The sequence below is a fragment of the Ornithodoros turicata genome, chromosome 9 (assembly GCF_037126465.1).
Source record: "Ornithodoros turicata isolate Travis chromosome 9, ASM3712646v1, whole genome shotgun sequence".
Taxonomy (NCBI): domain Eukaryota; kingdom Metazoa; phylum Arthropoda; class Arachnida; order Ixodida; family Argasidae; genus Ornithodoros; species Ornithodoros turicata.
Genome location: NC_088209.1, coordinates 16521007 through 16539809, shown reverse-complemented (window position 1 = coordinate 16539809; position 18803 = coordinate 16521007). Strand labels below are relative to the sequence as shown.

General features: G+C 45.1%; 1 protein-coding gene and 1 non-coding gene across 3 annotated transcripts in view; both read left to right on the top strand.

The window, feature by feature from the left end:
- Positions 1–537: 537 nt before the first annotated feature.
- Positions 538–18803, top strand: part of LOC135368202 (uncharacterized) — a 32792-nt gene continuing 14526 nt past the window's right edge. The window contains exons 1-10 of one of the 2 annotated variants that reach the window (XM_064601336.1): positions 538–1003; positions 4773–5154; positions 6680–7071; positions 8873–9073; positions 11004–11136; positions 12091–12331; positions 15231–15332; positions 16422–16492; positions 17299–17492; positions 17585–17674. In XM_064601336.1, the coding sequence (XP_064457406.1) occupies positions 4812–5154; positions 6680–7071; positions 8873–9073; positions 11004–11136; positions 12091–12331; positions 15231–15332; positions 16422–16492; positions 17299–17492; positions 17585–17674 (1767 nt within the window). In that variant the 5' untranslated portion in view covers positions 538–1003; positions 4773–4811. Of the gene's footprint in view, positions 1004–4772; positions 5155–6646; positions 7072–8872; positions 9074–11003; positions 11137–12090; positions 12332–15230; positions 15333–16421; positions 16493–17298; positions 17493–17584; positions 17675–18803 lie in introns of both variants that reach the window. The other variant, XM_064601335.1, reaches the window with a different exon arrangement.
- Trnas-aga (transfer RNA serine (anticodon AGA)) lies at positions 4648–4718 on the top strand. The gene has a single exon. It is a non-coding gene; the product is annotated as a tRNA-Ser (tRNA).

The window sequence follows — 18803 nt, the reverse complement described above, 5'->3', positions numbered from 1 at the left end:
CTACTTCTGGTCAAGGCGTCCAAACTCGCTATAATCTCTGCGTATTTTCGCTTCCTACTAAAAAGTTTGAATATTTTCGTGTGCGTCTGCTTTTGCAAAAAGAAAAAGGGAAAAGAGAGAAAGTTTCGAATTCGATTCCCCATCAATTTTTGTCGCCATACATGTGTCGGAACTCCTTGGGAAGCGCTCCTGCGCGAAACAGATGCTTTTCGGTAATTTTACATAGGACGCCCAGCGAAACGCTTCTCGACTGAATCTTATCATTGCGAGCCAAATCAAATGTATTACGCGTTGCGCTTCAGAGATATGGGCCCTCCAACGGCAGAAAACTTTTGGAAATAAGCAGCAAGCAAAACGTAGTTGTTTTAAATGACGGGTCTACGATGAAGAACCCACTTACGCCGAACAGATATTTATCGATACACTGTGAACTGCACGAGTAGCAAATATGCGATGAAAAACCGAAACTGAAGCGTGCATGAGCGAGCTGCGCAGACTGCCTTGGGTTGAGAGTAACTGCTCTCCGAGCTACTTGGCACCGAGGCTATTTTTGGCACACGCTTTTCGTTTGTATTCCGTGAACCTGCTCAGCTGATGTTGTGATTTCTGGTGTATTGAATGCGCTCAGCCTCCGAAAGGATGGAAGAGAGACGTTTTCATCTCATAGTGCGACTCAAGACACTTTTCTGGCTTCCGCAGTCGTAATTAGTGTTTCTGATTAGTGTTAATGGCTATGATTCGCCCAAGCAACACGTACGGCTGTACGGGTGTTCTTGTCACACAACTTCATTTCGATGGTACTGTTGTGGACGGTCTACAACGCTTGAAAGCAATTTTACGCCTACTGTCTTTCGGTGGTATCAGCTAATGAAATTTATTATATAAATTTGACGGTGGCCTGTTCTTAGGCTGATCGATTTGGTCTCTGCAAGAGAGCGCATATCGTGCCTCAACTTTTGACTCATTTGTCAGTCAGCGCCTTCGAGGAAACATATTGTGTTCGGTAAGTTGATCGCCTGCTATCCTCTGAGTGTTGCAGGATTGACGCAATTGCTTAGGATTGCTTGAAATATTCTCACTGACCCTGAATGACATCCGTGACCTCGAAAATTTTGAAGTAGGCTTAGCCTCCCTCTGGTGTTCACTCGATATCAGCCAGCATAACAAGAAATGCTCGATGATAACGCTGTAAACATACATTGTTCAGGCTTTCTCACTCTCTTGCTTTACATTGTAACATATAAAAAATCTAGCCACGCGCTTTTCTTAGCAGCGATATGACCATTGCTGTGTAGCAACCTCAACACCAAATTTTGGATTGGCTACTAGCCCGACCCGATGCTGTGCCTTTTGTCTTTTCTTTGATGTCAGTTTGCATGCAAGAAGTGGCTTTTCGTCGACTGCGTACAGTCCTTGATTTTGTTCGCTGGGATCTCGCTCCGTTGTTTTTCTTTTGCGCCAATTGTTGTCGATGTTACAGTTGTGAGTCCTTCAAAAAAGATGAAAAAGAAAGAGAGAGAGAAAGAAAACCACTTCCAGCAAATTGTGAAAACGTATCATTGAATCTGGTTAGAAAAACTGACACTTTACAAAAAGCAAGTAAGAATGTCATTAGCATCCACTCCAACAAGTGCGTATGGTATTCTAGTGTGATGGTATTCATCCGGTTCTCCTGAGGACAGAGCATAATCCCGCCAAGAGTGAATCACTGTAATGGGATTTTTAACGTCAGGAATGTCAGAACAATTTCGCAGCTTCAGCACGTAAGCCACCAAACTGTTGTCGTGGGGTTGTTACTCAAGGTCTACAGAATCCAAGCGCTAGATCAGATTTCAGTCAGATTTGTAGCTCGCACTGCTCCCCCCCCCCTTATCACGGAGTGCCTCAAATTGTCCTAGGCACTGCATATAGCGTACTGTCCTTGACCCCCCCCCCCCCCCCAAAAAAAAAAAGTTCAGTCTGCCCCTGGCCACAGTATTTTTGAAAAAAAGAAAAGAAAAAGAAAACGTAGTGTATGCATGTTCAGCCCTTATGATACTTCCCGTTCCTTTACTGTGTGAATGTTATTTGTACAACATTCCTGTTCTTTTTTTTTTTTCTTAATGTTTTAGACATTAGTAGTCTTCTGAATAGTAGCATACGGCAGTGAATGAGAACCCAAAAACCAAACTTTGCCAGGTCTGCATCGTGGCTTTTGTCTTTTTTGAAGCTGCTGTCTTCCAGAGGTGACATCAGTATACAACTCTGCATCTAAACATGTACAATGTAGCACCGTCTAAACCAAATCAAGGACAGACTAACTTTATGCGGCGTTTTCTACAACAATGTCAGCTGTTTGTGGGGGGAAAATGTTCATGTGACAGATGGGAGAATTGGACATGTGGAATGAAAAAGACAAATTGCGACCAGTTGTGAATAGGTGGATTGTTACAACTCCATTTGCCCAAAATTTGAAAGTAATTATATGAAAGTTTATAAGTCGTTTTACGTCGTTAGATTAGTATGAGTATATGTGAGTGTATCAGTCGTTATATTAGTATGAGGTAATTCAAAACGACCTTATTGTTAGAGAGTTGGCATTTTATGTATTGTAATGTAGTGTGAAGCTGCATTCGCAAAGATTTGGGGGCATTTCTGGCATTTTGCCAGATGTGTGCATTGTTCCTTGCCCTTAAATGCGAGAGAGAAGAAAAGCTGCAGCACTTTCTCCCTCTCACACTTGGCAGGCCAGAAATTTCACATCTGGTAGAGAGACTAAAAATTTTCTAAAATGTGCTGCTTTTGAGGACAATTTCTTTGCGCTATATTGACACGATGCTTCCTGTGAAAATAACAACACCATCAGCACAAAAGGAAACGGATGTTGTCATTGCATTCAATATCTGTCTTTCATAATTAAAAAGCTCATTAGTAAAAATTGATGAGAACAATGCCTCGGGCCAGCTTGACCCGGAATATATTGCCATCTCTCTGATTGATGGTCAGGTGTAGAGTAATGGTAGAGCTATGGTATGGTAATGGTAGGTAGTAAAGTAGAGTAATGATGAGAGCATGCCTGACCGGCAGTCAGAAAGGTGGGGGACGTTCTTTTTTGTGGTGCGGGGGTTCTTAACTATCACTTAAGGTGGACTCGCGCGATCTAGTTACGTTCGCTTCTGGCGAAAGATGGCAGCACAGTCGGGAAAATTGTTTTCTTCGTTTTGCTTTCCTCCCGCTATCTAAGAAAGTGATGTAATCGGCGCCAGCGTGCAGAACAGGCTAGCAGACGACAAAACCATCATTTTCATACGCAGGGATCTGGAAAACTTCAGTAAGTTTGTCGAATTAATTGATTGCAATCAATTCCTAGGCTGTTACTGTAGGGAACGACATAATTTTGGCTGAGATATCGTGGCCGTGTGTGCCGAGAGAAGTAATTTTCTTGCATCTCCCATGGACTGTTATGTATTGAAAATTTGACTAACTTTAATTTGCCAAAAATCACTGAATCGCTTCAGGCCTTCAGAAATATGTGATTGCCTAAATAAACTCAAGAGGAATGTGCCTGTACCTGTTTTGTGTAGAAATTTGAAGTGTGAACAAAAATCCCCATAGACTCTCTTAAGAAGTGAGCTACACAGTGTGGCTGGCAGTTCCTTAAAGGGGCGGTCGCACGTGTTGCAGTCAATTTTAAAACTATAGTGTCATTTTATTCTTCTACTACTGGACTACTGACAACCATATAAAAAATCCCACGCAAAACAGTGACTTAATATAGTGATATTTGTTTTGAGAACAGTATTTAAAAAAAAAAGTACACTCGTTCCTGTACATCGCCGATACCCCATTCTGTATTCTCCTTGAGCTCTCAGTTGATAATTGGAGACTTCACAATTAACTCTAGAAGGAATATTTTCTAAACATGGCCATACTATGCTTTAAAGTTGCTAAAAAGCAGCAAGGTAAATACCGTACCAATGTTTTCGACTGCTACGAGACTATGCAGAGTTGCACATACACACAAGACATTGCAGGTGGCATAGGCCATTAAAAATGTCAAGAGGGCCGTGATTTTTCATGATTTTCCTGCAAGGAGCTGGACAAGGTGACAATTTATGTCTAACGTCTAGTGCACAATATGTCCTTGAAAATGTAGTTGGGCTCCCAGATGCTCTCTTTATTCATTTTGCCTTCCTTACAAACCCTGATAATTTTGGGTAACACTGTGCAGTGATAGCCCGTACAGATCTCGACAAAAGCTTACGAAACGACAGGGAGACACATGTCTGCACTGGAGTGACACACTAGCACCAAGTGGGAGGAGATTGAAAAAAAAAAAATGTGTGGCAAGCCATTCCATTCACCTACTGCCCTCCCATTCACTTCTGGGACGTCACTCCTGTGAACAAATATGCCGCACCGGTGTTCCGTAAACTTTAATCAAAATCTGTACAGCATGAAGCATTGCGGACATAGGGCACTTAAAAGCACACGTAAAGTACGTAAACAACGAAAAATTAGCCGAGGTGGGCTTCAAACATGGACGACACAAACACACAAGCCTTCAATGCCCAGCATCAATCAAACCAAACAACTCATGGGATGGGGAAGGTGATTTGAACACTGCCCTTCTGATCTCCGATCAGATACGCTGCTGCCGGACAGGCTGCCGTCGTGGTGTGGCGGCAGCATGTCTGACCAGAAATCAGAAGGCCCAGGTTCGAATCCTGGCGTCAGCACCTTTTTCCGCAAGTTGCTCGAATTAATTACTACTGCCAAATTGTTATTTCCAGGCTGCATCAGTCGAGGAACGTGGGGCGGTGCGCAGAGCAATGCCAGTGCAGGCACCGCAATGGACAGAATTTCTGTCGTGCCCCATTTGCTACCGGGGCTTTGAGGGCAGCGTGCGTCGCCCCGTGAGCTTGGGCTGCGGTCACACATTGTGCACCCACTGCCTGGCCAAACTGCAGCGTCGCCAGTGCCCCTTTGACCAGAGCCCCATTGCGGGGCCGCATCCCCTGCCTGAGAACTCTGCCCTCCTGCGCCTGGTGGGAGCGGGGGGGAGCAACACCCTGTCTGCTCCGCAGGGTCTCGCTCCTCATGAACGTTCCTGCTACATGCGGGCTGTGTGCTACATCGAAGAACTGGCGCTCTTCCTCAAGCCAGGCTCTCAAGGCAAGTTGTACTGTTTCAGTATGAATCTGTGGTAGAGTTGTACACGTTACTCGAAAAAAGTAATTGATTACAATTACTGTTACTACTGCACGAAAAGTAATTCTTTACCATTACAAATTACTTCATCCAAAATGTAATACGTAACCGAAAAATGAAACGCGGTACTTTTCCCGCTACTTTTAAATTGTGGGCCATAGAAAATCCAACAAGCCCGCAGTGAATGCAACCATGCAGCTCTTGTTGCAAATTCTAATATAAGACACCAACATACATGATAAATGAAATTCACAAATACATTTGAAAGCAACATAGAAAACACATACACGCGTTTATTACAGATTTATATACACATTTCAAACAACATCGAAACATCCGCTTCGTTTTGTTACTATTGTTATGTTCAGCCCACACAATTTATCAATACAGTCGCCTATTTTACTGTTGCTCTAGTAGATCGCGGTTGCAAGAGATTACCATTACTGTGGTGTATATGGAACACGTGTGGACTAGAGACGGCCGTCACCATGACCTCTGCGTCATTGCTTCAGTCGAACTCATGGTGGAACAGAGCAGATTGGCTAGCTGAAAAGGGTTGCCATTGTTGACAGAAGGTTAAAAAAGTAATCGATTACTCAGTAATGGATTACCGAAAATTGTAATCATATTACTTGGAAAATTACTTGCCCACAAAATTAATTGATTACGTTAAAAAATTACTGAAAAAAGTAATTGATTATTAGTAATGCAATTACTAGTAACGCGTTATGTACAACTCTGATCTGTAGTGTGGGACATGTTAACCCCACCTTCAAATCTAGGGGTCAGAGTGATTGGCTTCATAGTAAGTGACGACATAGGTCATACATTTAACCCCGCCCCAGCGCCCGCACACAAGAATCGCTCGTAATATTGTATAGTAGTATTGAAGTATGAAGTATAATATTGTATGTAGTATTGAAGGTAGTATAGAAGTATATTACACACAACATGTCGTGATAATTACTGCAGAAACCAAAAGGTTTCCTCAACCACCGTTCCCCATCTTTTCATATGTCTCACCCTTCATGTACAGACTCGCTGCTTGCAGAGGTATACGTCTGACAGTAGCTCTTATGCTGTCACAGATTATAGTAGCACAATAGTTGTGTTCAACTTAAGAAGGAAAAGAAATATAGTCCGTCAGCTCTCAATATATACAGCACCGCAGATAGGATGGCTGGATGCGGAGAAGTCAGGCTCTCTCCCTGCACCAGTTAACGTAATCCGTCAATACTTTCTCTGCTTACGTATTGGCTGGCTGCATGACACTACGCTGCAGCAGAAAGTGCGCCCCCTACTGATAGTGCATGGTGGCGCTGCAGTAATCTCCCGGCACGCTATTCTATCTCCTTATCTCCAACAGCGTATGTAGTTGACGGATTTGATTTCTTTTCCTTCTCACGTTGAACATGACTATAGCTGGTTTTGACTGTGAAGACAATATTTTTTTTAGTGTCTAAAGGCCCAGGCTCAACTATCAATGCAGGAGGGGGACTGAGCCGACCCATGCAGCGCAAGCTAGTGACCCTCGTCCACTGTCAGCTGGCTGAAGCGGAGGGTCGTGCACGAGCAGCTCGGGCGGCTCGTTCCCTTGGCGACCGTTCGGCCACGGAGCTGCTGCTTCAGCACCAGAATGGACAGCAATTGTCGGCCCACCTGTGGGCTGCTGTGCGTGCTCGGGGATGCCAGTTTCTGGGGCCTGCCATGCAGGAAGAGGTACTGCGCTTGGTGCTCTTGGCTCTGGAGGACGGCTCGGCCCTCTCGAGGAAGGTGCTGGTGCTGTTCGTGGTGCAGCGGCTCGCCCCACACTTCCCACAGGCCTCTAAGACCTCTATTGGACATGTTGTACAGCTCTTGTACAGGGCTTCCTGCTTTAAGGTGAGTAAAGGTCTGCACCGTGGGACGACCGTGGCAGGGCAAGGCGGGAATGTGATACGACAGTTTGTCTCCGTGCATGGGGAGAGAGGAAAGTTTGGAGGAAGCATGTCACAAAGTGCCTGACTACTCACGAGGCAACAATCTATTTATTTATTGACATACCCTCAGCCCACGGAGGGCAAATAGGGGGGAGTGGGGTTACAATACAACAAGGGCAATGGCAGCAAAGGTAAAGTAAATATACAAACCGGTTAACAAAATGACAGCAATGAAATGATGACGTGTGTCACAGGGGCTTAAGCGTAATGAAGACGGAAGCGTAAGTAATGAAGACGGAAACATAATGGTGGATGACCAAGGAAAACGATGAACGGGATTTACAAGTTAAAATGATCGAGCAAACCAATTTTAAATTGGGGTACAATCATGGGGTATTTGGGACCAACGCCACTTAGATAGAGAAAGCCTGCTTACTCGTCGACGTGCCGCAACAACTAAGGGTCAGCCAATCAGGATCGTGTTTTCCACGGCAGTAGCTAATCACGAACGAGCTTTCAGCGGTCGTAGCCACCGAGACGAACCACCGTCGTCTGCAAGCAGAGATTGAACGTCCCCACGTACTAAATGGGAAATCTTTAAAATAAAGCGTAAAACGGCCCCGTATCCTTCTCGAGACTGATTCTCTGGAAAGTGTTTCGCACTTTTTGTCTACAGATTCAGGTCTATGGGTTCCAAGTTAGCTGCAACCATTTCCGAGTTCTTGAATTCGCGGAACGGCGACGTGCAGTAGCAGACGAATTCTGCCTATATGAGTTCACGTAGACAATACGCAGGCCTTCTTATCTAGGTGGCGTTGTTTGGGCCCATCAGAGGGACCAATGAGACTGCTCCACGGGCGATAGGGGAGAAAGAGGGAAATCGGGTATCAGCGCAGACAGTTGAACCTACATGCATAGCGATGGCGGATGCACTTTCAACTTCAGCATGGCTCTCTCCTGGCTCATATCTGTCTTCAGTGTATCCACCTGGCTCGTTGAGCTGCCTTATTGGGAGCCTCATAATTTCTCCGCCTGTCAAAAGCTTTGACTGTAATTCAAGTATCCATGCATGCTGTTGAACATTTTGAGGAATGAATGTGTTCAAATTGATTTCATCAACGGACACAGTAAAAAAGGTGTCGTGACGATGGCAAGCACGAGATAAAAAAAGGACAAGTGAGTCGTGGGAGTATTTTGTTGTATGAGCACGTTTGGGTTCGTTTCATGCCGAGAAATCAGTCAAAAGCTTGGTATTTCAAGCATTATAGCTTCCTGTACGTTACAACAGTACATCTCCGCGCATAAGAGAAAGAAAAGGTGAAAGCACATGACTAAGTTCATCCACGGACCACAATGCTGTGATAAAAAAGCATGCAGTTGTTGTGGTCCCTTATTTGAGAGCGATATTCAACAAGACCATTCTACTTGCACGGGGGGGAAAGGGGGAAGGCTGAGGGTCTGTACGAAAGACTCGCTTACTTGCATAGCATGTTGCTACTGGGTTGCTGTTTTTCATTGTGATGGCCTGTCATTTCTGAGAGTGATATTGTTCGCAATTCACTAATACATTTTGTTTTGGGGTGTTATTTAAATTTTCTGGCAGTATCTATAGCGAAGCTATACAGCGACGGCTTTTCACTCCAGATGGCTCTGTTTGCTGGGTAGCAGGGGTGCCATCAAACTTTCCACGACAAGCTCGTGTGCTTTCTGCAAATTCGTTAATTATAATAATTAATGTTAATTAATTATGTGCTTATGCTCAGGTATCCAAGCGGGAAGGGGATTCTTCGTTGATGCAACTGAAGGAAGAATTCCGAACGTACGAGGCTCTTCGCCGGGAGCATGACGCTCAAATTGTGCAGATAGCTACAGAAGCTGGGCTGCGCATCGCCCCTGAACAGTGGTCCTCTCTACTTTATGGTGACACAGCGCACAAGTCTCACATGCAATCTATCATTGATAAGGTAACGTATACAGTCGAACCTCTATATAACGAATTTGTAAATGCGAGCTCTTTGTTTCGTTAAATTGAGTAATTTGTTAAATGGAACGCGCCATGTGAAACAAAGATGGCCGCCGCCAGCACTACCTGCGCCGCGCATACCACAAAATGCTATTTGTCATAAAACACACAAGAGGGCACAAAACATCAAGCCTTATTCATCACATAATGGAATTTTATGCACCGTATCGCTTCGAGAGTTTGTAATTTTCGTAACTCTGGATGGCCTCTGCTGCTTTCTCCTGGTTCTCCTGCGCGCTGGCGTATCAACATTTCTACTTGCACTCATGACTCACGTGATGCACAGTTCCGGAAAGAACGAGAAATGGGTACATGTCACGTAGACGTTTGCGCTGACGGAACTTTGACAGGCGGCAACGTCATGCCCATTTTACCGTCGTCACCGTCAGAGGCACAAGCAGAAACAAGTAAATAGCGGCACAAAACTGCAACCTACTGTCATCTGCATCAACAAAAGCAAATTACACTTTGCGAGAGGCGAGCAATGCGTGTTTTCATGGCCGAAAACAGGAGGGAAGAGTCCCTTGCGCCGGTTTTGAAACTGCGTCGGCGTTGCGAAAATTACTGGCGTCAGCTGCGCACATGTCTACACGCTCCTTTTACGGTGTGCCTACGGCACGTGACAACTGCGATAACCAACGAAAACTCGTGTGAGGACAACGGCGAGGGTAAGATTTCTCCTCCTCCTCTTCATGGTGGAGGGGGAAGACACGTGCAGAAGGCTTTCGTTGCCCAGAGGCTTCATTAGGTAGAGGCAAGAAAATGAACGTATATTTCGTTAAACCGAGCGCAACTACAGGTTTTTCCGACGATTTTAATCCAAGTGCCAGCTAAATTAATCCATGTGCCATGCAAACTTTATGGGGCATGGATTAATTTAGCTGGGGCATGGATTAATTTAGCTGGCACTTGGATTAAAATCGTCGGGAAAACCTGTAGACATAGACGTCTATGGGGACACGTAGAGCAACGAAAATTCTTCGTTAAACAGACTATTTCATAAAATCGACGTTGGTTATTGAGAGGTTCAACTGTATGTCTTCCTTATGTAGCATCCTTCCACTGTATGCACAACGCAGCAGAGGCAGTCCAGTGATCCAAATATATGGTGGCAGTATCTTCATTATGGCGACCGTGCGCAACGGGGGTGAAGAACAGTACCAGCCTGTGATCTGCCTGGAACCTCGCGCCGACGCTATAAGGAGAACGCTCGCTGATTGGTCTAGAGAAATGTTGTCCGATACTCCTCTGTCGTCTGCTACTCGGCTGTTCGGGGTTCTGAAAAAGCCTTTCTCCTCGCTCGGTAATGATTCGGCCGCTCCTTCTATCCCCAATTCTCTGGGAGAACTGGCAGAGCTGGTTTACGGCGGCAAAGGGACAAGGCGCTGACCGCCACTGACCGGCAACCAGAACGAGCTCTCCTTATAACGTCATCGGTGACGTGGCATCATACCTTCTCATCCTCGTAATGCCCGGAGTGGCGAGTTAAGAGTGAAGGCGCAGACCCATGTTTATGTGAATTTTTTTTCTGGGAAACAAATTGCACACATCAAAACCTTTAGCACCATTCGGTAAAATGACACACACGATTTCATGCGACGTCTTAACCTGAAAATTTTTGGGACGGTCCTTTGTATTCCTTTAATGCGCATGTTTATTTACCCGATTTTTACCCCCAAATTTAGAAGAAAAAAAAATATTTCTAAAAAAATTGAGGATCTAATAATGAGTCGGCAGATAACTGTCAGCAGCCATATTTTGGAGGACACAGTAAACTTTTGTGCCATTCACCGTGCATGACCCGTCCAGTACGCACGTAGGGGCGCACGTTATATGTGCCTCGACGCAATATTTTTCTTGCCCCATTTCAGCTACAGACACCACAGTCATTTGCGCAGAGTGTACAGGAGCTAGTGATCGCTCTGCAACGTACAGGAGATCCTGGGAACCTATCCGTGCTTCGCCCACACTTCGAACTTCTGGCCAGCATTGACCCTAGTCCTGGTGAGTCACGTAGTATTGCTTGTGGGATAGCAGTGGGATAGCAGCGGGCTAGTGTTGGTACAGTTGCTGGCTCCACAGAAGTGATGAGTACCTACTAAGTTACAGTCTAAACTGCTCATGGATCATAATTCCACTCTACGTCCATCATGACAGCCGTAGTAACTTTTTTAGCATTCGATGTTGAGCACAATATATCACCCTATACAGTACCAGTCTGCTCGTCATGCTATGTTACGTTTCTTGTCCGTCTCTGTCTACTGCATCGTGAACCAGTGCACGGTCAAGAGTGGAACATGCGCAACTCCAACGCAGAGCGTGCCCCCTGCCAATGTTGCCGTGCTTGCACTGTGCATGAAGCGCTTCTGAAGCTCGTAAACGCAACAACAAAAAGGTTACTGCTTGATGGTAGCACGTGTCACAAGAAACTGGTGGAAGATGAAAGTCACTGAAAAGGTTAGCCAGCTGTAGGACTCGAACCCACATCTTCTGGATTGCCCGTTCCAGGGCTCTACCAATTGAGCTAAGCTAACGCGCCTTCTCAGCGACTTCCAGGGTGTGTCATCTGAAGGGACAGACCAGCCACTCTCTCTCTCACTCATCCTCCTTTCACTCTTACATTTTTGCTCACTCATACACACATTCATACGACGGGATCGACGCATGCGGCAACTGTTGAACATGAAAGAACCGACGTAATTTCTTAGACAAATTGAGGCTTTTTATGTATTTGTCCCTTCTATGTTGCTCCAGCCTCAGAACATCAGTTCTTTCAAGAAACTGGTGTCTACGTTGTTGCGACTGACCACCTTTCACCGAGCTTTCGATCCTGTCATCCGAACTTCCGTTTTTGGACACAATTGTAACGTGTGCGTTTCGAGTGATAGAGATCTGCACAGTACTCAGTTAGCTGTGTAAGTAGTTGACGCCTTTAAGTAAGTAACTGTTGTGGTCCAGATGCGAGCGCTCCTTCGTGGGAAGAACTAAGCAAGGCGGTGGAGGCAGCAGCCACAGTAGTGCAGGGGCTCGCAGAGTTCCTGGGCTCTTTTGGGACCCGCGGAGGGAGGCTGCACCATGAGGAAAGACCGGGACCTGGGCCTAAGTATAAGACCAGCCTCTGTCGAGATTTGGCACAGAGAGGATCCTGCCCCAGGGGTCCCAACTGCACCTTTGCCCACTCGCAGGAGGAAATGGACAGGTAGGAAAAATTACCAAGTTAAATTAAAAAATTATGGAATTTATTATGAAATTATGGAAAAAATTACCAAAAAATTAAAATCCTGCTGTCTTTGGTAATTTGCGAATTTTGATGGAGGCACGTTTTGGGGGAGAGAAGCTTTTTTGTAAGCCGACCTTTGTGGCTCTGTGATGAAGCCTGTACATGCAGACTGTTTCATACAGAGACCCTTTTGTTTTTGACTTTTTGTGTTTTTCCAAAATAGAGTGGGGGGGGGGGGAGAAGATTTGGTTTTATTTCAGGAGCTATAAAATAAGCCATCAAATGAGTTATATTGGGTAGAAAATAACTGAAGAGAGTGTCTCACATATCAGGTGAACACAGGATGCAGAGTGGCTTAGCGTTCTTCCTTGCACGTTGGCAAGTTAATTTTCGGGGATTTTTAGTAGGGCTACGCCCGTATTCAATATTTTAAATACAGAGGACACCCATTGGTTAAACGGAAGTTACGGATAAACGGAACAATAGGGCCACCTTTGTTGGTTTCCTATATATGCAATGATAAAAATCTTCGGATAATTGAAACAACCCGCTTTATGTACTTCGGGTAAACGGAACAGAGTCGGGGGTACCGAGATGCCGCCGAACCTGGAAGACTACCATTCACGTCTGCTAATTTGATTGCCAAATTCAACGCTGTCGCCATAGCAGGCCATGCATTGAAGGGTGATGTGGATGATGCCACATGATACTGACAGGTAATATCGGAAACCTGGGAAGTGGATGCGCAGTTTGCCCGACAGAACAGAAAGCTAAACCTCATTGTAGACGCTTGAGATGCGCATGAAATTTTTTCCAAGCATGTATATTTTGTAAACAAATCGAAAAATGCAAAGAGAACAGCCTGTTAGTTCTTTTTTTTTTTCCTTGCTACCTACACTAGTGGAAGTTGATTATCTTGATATAAAGTTGCATTTCATGAAACCTGTGTACTTTGCTTAAATAGAACTTCCGATAAATGGAACAATATTTCCATTCCCTTGGAGTTCCATTTAAGGGGAATCCACTGTACAAATAGAATATTTTCATTTTTTTTGCTTTCGATACTTTGGTGATTTTATATTAGTGGCTTTCGAATAAATCGATTATCTCCGAATACAGTAAAACCCGTGGATAGCGATATCGCGTATAACGATATCCCTCGTAATACGATGGTTCATGATTTTACTGTAAAAATATACACTGTTTCTATAGGGAAACAACCTGCGTACAGCGATGGAGGCCGCGGTTCCGAGTACTCGTACAAAGATGTGGGACGCTGTCTCGTGCGCATAACCTCGCGGCGATTTTCACCGCGATAACATACAGTACAATCTCGATTATACAAATATCACGGGGTAGCGGAAAGAATTCGCATCACCCGAAATTCGCATCCAAAGAATTAAATCCGCGAGTCGCGCGACAGTGTTCTAAAGCAAGCTTCTCCTAAAGCACGCAGGCGCTAGGTGAAGCCGACTTGCAGAATGGTGATGTCTAGTGTTGCCAGATGATGTCCGATATGTTCCCCGATTCTCTCCACGAGTTCTGGTCGCTGTTTTCCCAAGCCAGTGCGATGTCACACAGCTTCGCGTTTTTGTTCTTAGTATCGTTTTTTTTTTTTGCTTCATGCGGGGTGGCGCGCGACTTTTCCCGGGATGCGCTATTTAGGTCAGCCCTCGTTTAACGATGTACCCCATATAACGATGGAATTCGCGATTACCGTCAGTATTGTTATACGCGGGTTTCACTGTATTTGATATTTCCCGTATTTGTGAGCCTTACGCACCAAACTCGCACAGCATTTTCCAGAAAGGAACGCACTGCACACTGCAGAAGGGCGCGTCCTGGGCTCGCGACATCAGCGTCGCTCAAAATAGTGCTGTACACCCGAAACTGTAGCACTGTAAATCGTCTTGTGGGAGTGGCAATCTTTCCTCACTCTTTCATAGTTAACGCTTCCTTACCTGTTTCTGTGATTATCAAAAATGTGGTTGTATGTGTTGTATGTAACACGCTGCGGTAGACAGGGCTTCTTGAAGTCATTCGTCGATTCGATATTCAAAGTCCGATATTTGCTGTACATTCGTTCCTCGATATAACGAGACTCATAGGGACCGCAGTTTCTTTTGTTGTATTGAACATTTCGTTATACAGTAAAACCTCGTTAACTCGGATCGCATGGGACAGACGAAAATGTCCGAATTATCCGAATGTCGAATTATCGAACGGGCAACAAAATACTAGGTGAACTTGCCTATATCAATGTACGTTTGTTGTGAAAAGAGCTGTGAGAGTGTGTTTTGCTTTGTTCCGGAGATCTGTGCCTTTAAAACAATTTTTCTGTTACTCTGCGGGTAAGTCCGCAGGTTAACGGAATTCCGCGGCGTTCCTTAAACCCTACGAACCAGCCTTCCGATGCTTTGAAGGCTTCGATGCCCAATCTTGCCACAAAGTCCTTTGGCTTGAGTGCAGATCAGGGGTCGACTCAGAGGCTGCTGTCCATCGCGCAAGTTCGTAATTCAATGTTTTATGAACCGTTTTATCTCGGTTCAAAGTTAACCAGCGTTGGCGAAACAGGGCTATAGCTACGTACGTGTAGGGCTCACTGGTATCTCGAGTGCCAGTGTGCAGGAACTGAACATCGAACGTTGGTGGCTGAAGGGGTCAATGTACGTGGAACCGACGTTCAGCCGACGTAAAAAGTTAGACTACTGTGTACATTGAGACTCTCTGAATTTGTGAATCTGAATCTGTTGGGGAAATCTCCGATGCTGGTGCTTTCCTTTCGCGGTGCTTTCCTCTCAATATTTCATTATTATTACTGTTATTATTACTTTAGTGTGTTTGTTCAGAAGTGTCCCTAAAAGTCCCTTTTGCGTAGGTATCGTGCAAAGAGCAAGCGATCTCTGAGTGGCCATCGTGGAGGAATGCAGTCCCCAAACTTTTCAAAGTGCCAGGAAGTTCCACATCTGGGCATGCCTGGGTACATGACCAATAATTAGTTTCCACGCCGCTCTGCTGTTTCCTGCAGTGGATCTTTTTCACATACGCTTCGTGTCCTAGTGGCTCCCCAGCGCACCACCCTCGGCGCGCGCCAAAAGAAATCCACGTGGGATAGCACCAGACTTGTGCCCGTTACTCGAAAAAAAGTAATTGATTACCGTTACAGTTACTTCTATGGAACAAGTAATTGATTACCATTACCAATTACTCGACTCCAAATGTAACTGAGTAACGAGCCGAAAAGTATAACACGTTACTTCGGTCGTTAGTCTGCATTCACGCAAATTATACCCGTCCTTGTGTGCCGCAGGAAAGAAGAAAGGGAAAAGAAAAAAAGGCTCAACAGCGGAACAACTGAAATAACACGAAAAACAAAAAACGCGTAGGTCAAGTTGGTCTGTACGTCTACTGTATTTATCTCCTAGGAAGACGTTGACCAGATTGTGGGAGAGCATTGCGTGGAACTTCCCCATGACTCACTAAACCTCCAAAGCTACCACAAGAGTACCACACCACTGGTGTAGGAAGAGATTAGGGAGAGAGACCCTGATATTCCTGAACATTATTACAATGACCTCCACTTGCTGTAGTAGGACGGCACAACAAAGGCTGACGGCACGAGGGGCTTGACTTGGGGCAGAACATCTAGGAACTCTGCCGGAAAAGTAATCAATTACTGAGTAATCTGCTCAGAAAAGTAATTGGTTACCCAAAAAATTACTTTGACAGCAAAGTAACTGATTACTCGAAAAATTACTCAAAAAAGTAATTGATTACAAGTACCACAATTACTAGTAACGCGTTACGCACAAGTCTGGACAGCACAAAGGACCAAAGCTGGTTCGGAGTTGGACCGCCAAGCTTGCACTGCTCGTGCGATCCCCCCCACTGGTCCCCACTTTTGTCGTACCCACACTGTGCCGTGTAGTGAAGATGGAGATAACCCTCTCTGGCGCCTCAAGGTCACGTGCATGCACATAGGCCATTGTGAAAAAGGTCCATTGGGCCCCCTGGCAGAATCCACACACCACGTATGTAGTCATCATTAAACATGATTCTGTTCTTTCAGGATCAATCAAAACCATCATGTTTACCATCCTGGTGACACCGGTTCAGCTGAAGGGATCTACATTAGTGATGGTAAGGGATTCGTTTTTGGTTTACAGTACATATCTGTACTGGGTCCCACTCATCAAATACACCTTTTGAAGGAGTCATTTGCCACAGATTAATACCTGAAGGCTGCCTGTGTGACAGGGTTATTATTCTTGTACGATTGTTATGGTCTGTGGCGCTCAAACCTTGATTGCGGTGTTCTGTGACGGCCTAAGATATTGAACTTGATGGTCGTTTGCGAGAAGTTGGTTTTTAAAAAACCCTGTCCTCCTCCTTGGTGATCTGGTCGACGACAAAGGGGGTTGGCAAAAAAGCAGCTTGGGGTTTTTCATTGCCTGTACAGGCTCACCTCGTAGATCTGCAAGAAATTGGTGATTGTAGTCATCGACATGCTGTTCATATGTGTTCTGTGTGCCAATTAGGCAAATGATGTGATGATGATGATGATGGAGGTTTTACGGCACACAAGGAACTAAGGCTATAGTGCGGCAAAACTGTGGTGAAAATTATGACTGGTTAAAAATCAAACGGATATGCTAAAACAGTGTACTTGGCAAAATGTGACACAAACCATGATCTGATGCGCTAAAAAGCATAAGACTACTACATAGCTGATAGGCAACAAAATAATTGTGCTTGTGGTAAAATAGCAAAAAATAATAATAAGCAAATAAGCAAAATAATAATGCATATTAATAATATGCATTATTATTATTAATATATGCATATGCATAATTGCATCCAATTGTATCCAATGAAAAGGTGTGAATCCTTAAAAACGGCAAGTGAAGCGAAATAAGTGTGGCGCCGTTTGCTTTCCTCGTTGACAGCTTCTTGCCGGGGTATACTGAGCCCACTGGGTACACACGGTCTGAATCCAGACAGTCCGGCCTTCCAGCCGTCGCCTCCTGCGTTCCCCGTAGCACTTCCCTTGGCCATTCAGTTGCCGCCTTCACATACTGACAGCAAGAGTTTCTTCACAGTCAGCCACTCTGAGCAGATCAAGAAAGTACAAAAGAACCAGGTTCGTGTCAGCAGTCTTCTAATTGTGTCTGCTCTCAAAACGTGCTTTCTCGCTGAAGTCTTCTCACCAGAAATTATGCCTTTTTACCGTAGAACATCGCCAGCCAGAGCCTAGCTGAACTGCAGCAGCGCAAAAAGGAGATCATAGCGAAGCTTGGCAGTTGTGATAACGTCAGGGTAGAGGTGAGCTTGCACTGACCATTATTTGAAGAAGCTTTGGTCTCTTGGTGCAGATTTTGTTTTGTAATGTGTAGTCGCAGTGGATTTTTGTAACTGGTGGCGGGATCACGGCCAGATGCTTCGAATTATCCTGGAGCTTCAATTAACGAGCTTTCACTACGCGTCCTTCTAGAGCTCTTATTACCAGCATTTTTAATTCTAGGTGCATTGCAAAAGGTATCCAGAAATGGCAGTAAAGGGCCAAAATTTCTGCTTGCAGAATGAAAGTTACTGTTACCTTGACACCAACAGAAAAGGAACGGGACTCATTCATTACGTTGTTCGTGATTTATGAGGAAAAGAAATGTCAGTTTACGCTTTCTTTCCCCGTCTCCTCCTCAAGAAGTGTAACGATCCAGAGGTGCCTCGCATTGGTCTCCTCAAACAATCTTCACGATCATTGGACAAATCGTTTGAGGAGGCCAGTGAGGGTCAACTTCCCAACTTGACAAAGAGGGAAAGGGAAAGCATAAATTGTCATTTATTTCACTGATAAATCACGCACAATGTAACCGATCAATCCCATTCTTTTTGTGTTTGTGTCAAGGAAGCGGCATCATTTATTAAAGCTGGACGAATATTTGAAATTTCAAATATGAATAGAATAGTGTTAGAATAGCTAGGAAGAAAGCGAGCTGGTGTTCAGCGTCATCCTAAATTTTTCGCCAAACCAGCAGCAAACTATCTACTAGCAGGCAAGTTACACCGGGATCACTGTTCCACCGGGGACCCACAGGGAGACTACAGCAAGCTCGGCTTACAACCTCCACCTGCTTCGTGATGGCCCACCCCGACACTTCTCTGGCGACAACTAGCATTCACGCTCTCGTCCCGGTCCTGGTACCGTCACCCACTCGGCAACGCACCCACTTGGCAATGCACTCACTCTGCAACGATCAACGCTCGGCAACATTCACTCAATGGAATCAGCAGCCAGTCAACGCACTCTGCAACCACTCAAGCACCCAACCACTCGACTACTCGGCACTCGCTCCTCATCTCTGCAACCCGCCCGGATCGCAGCGCTCTTGTTCTTCCATCCTGCTGCTTCATCATCTCCCACCATCACAAGCCATGTGTCCAGTCGTTCATC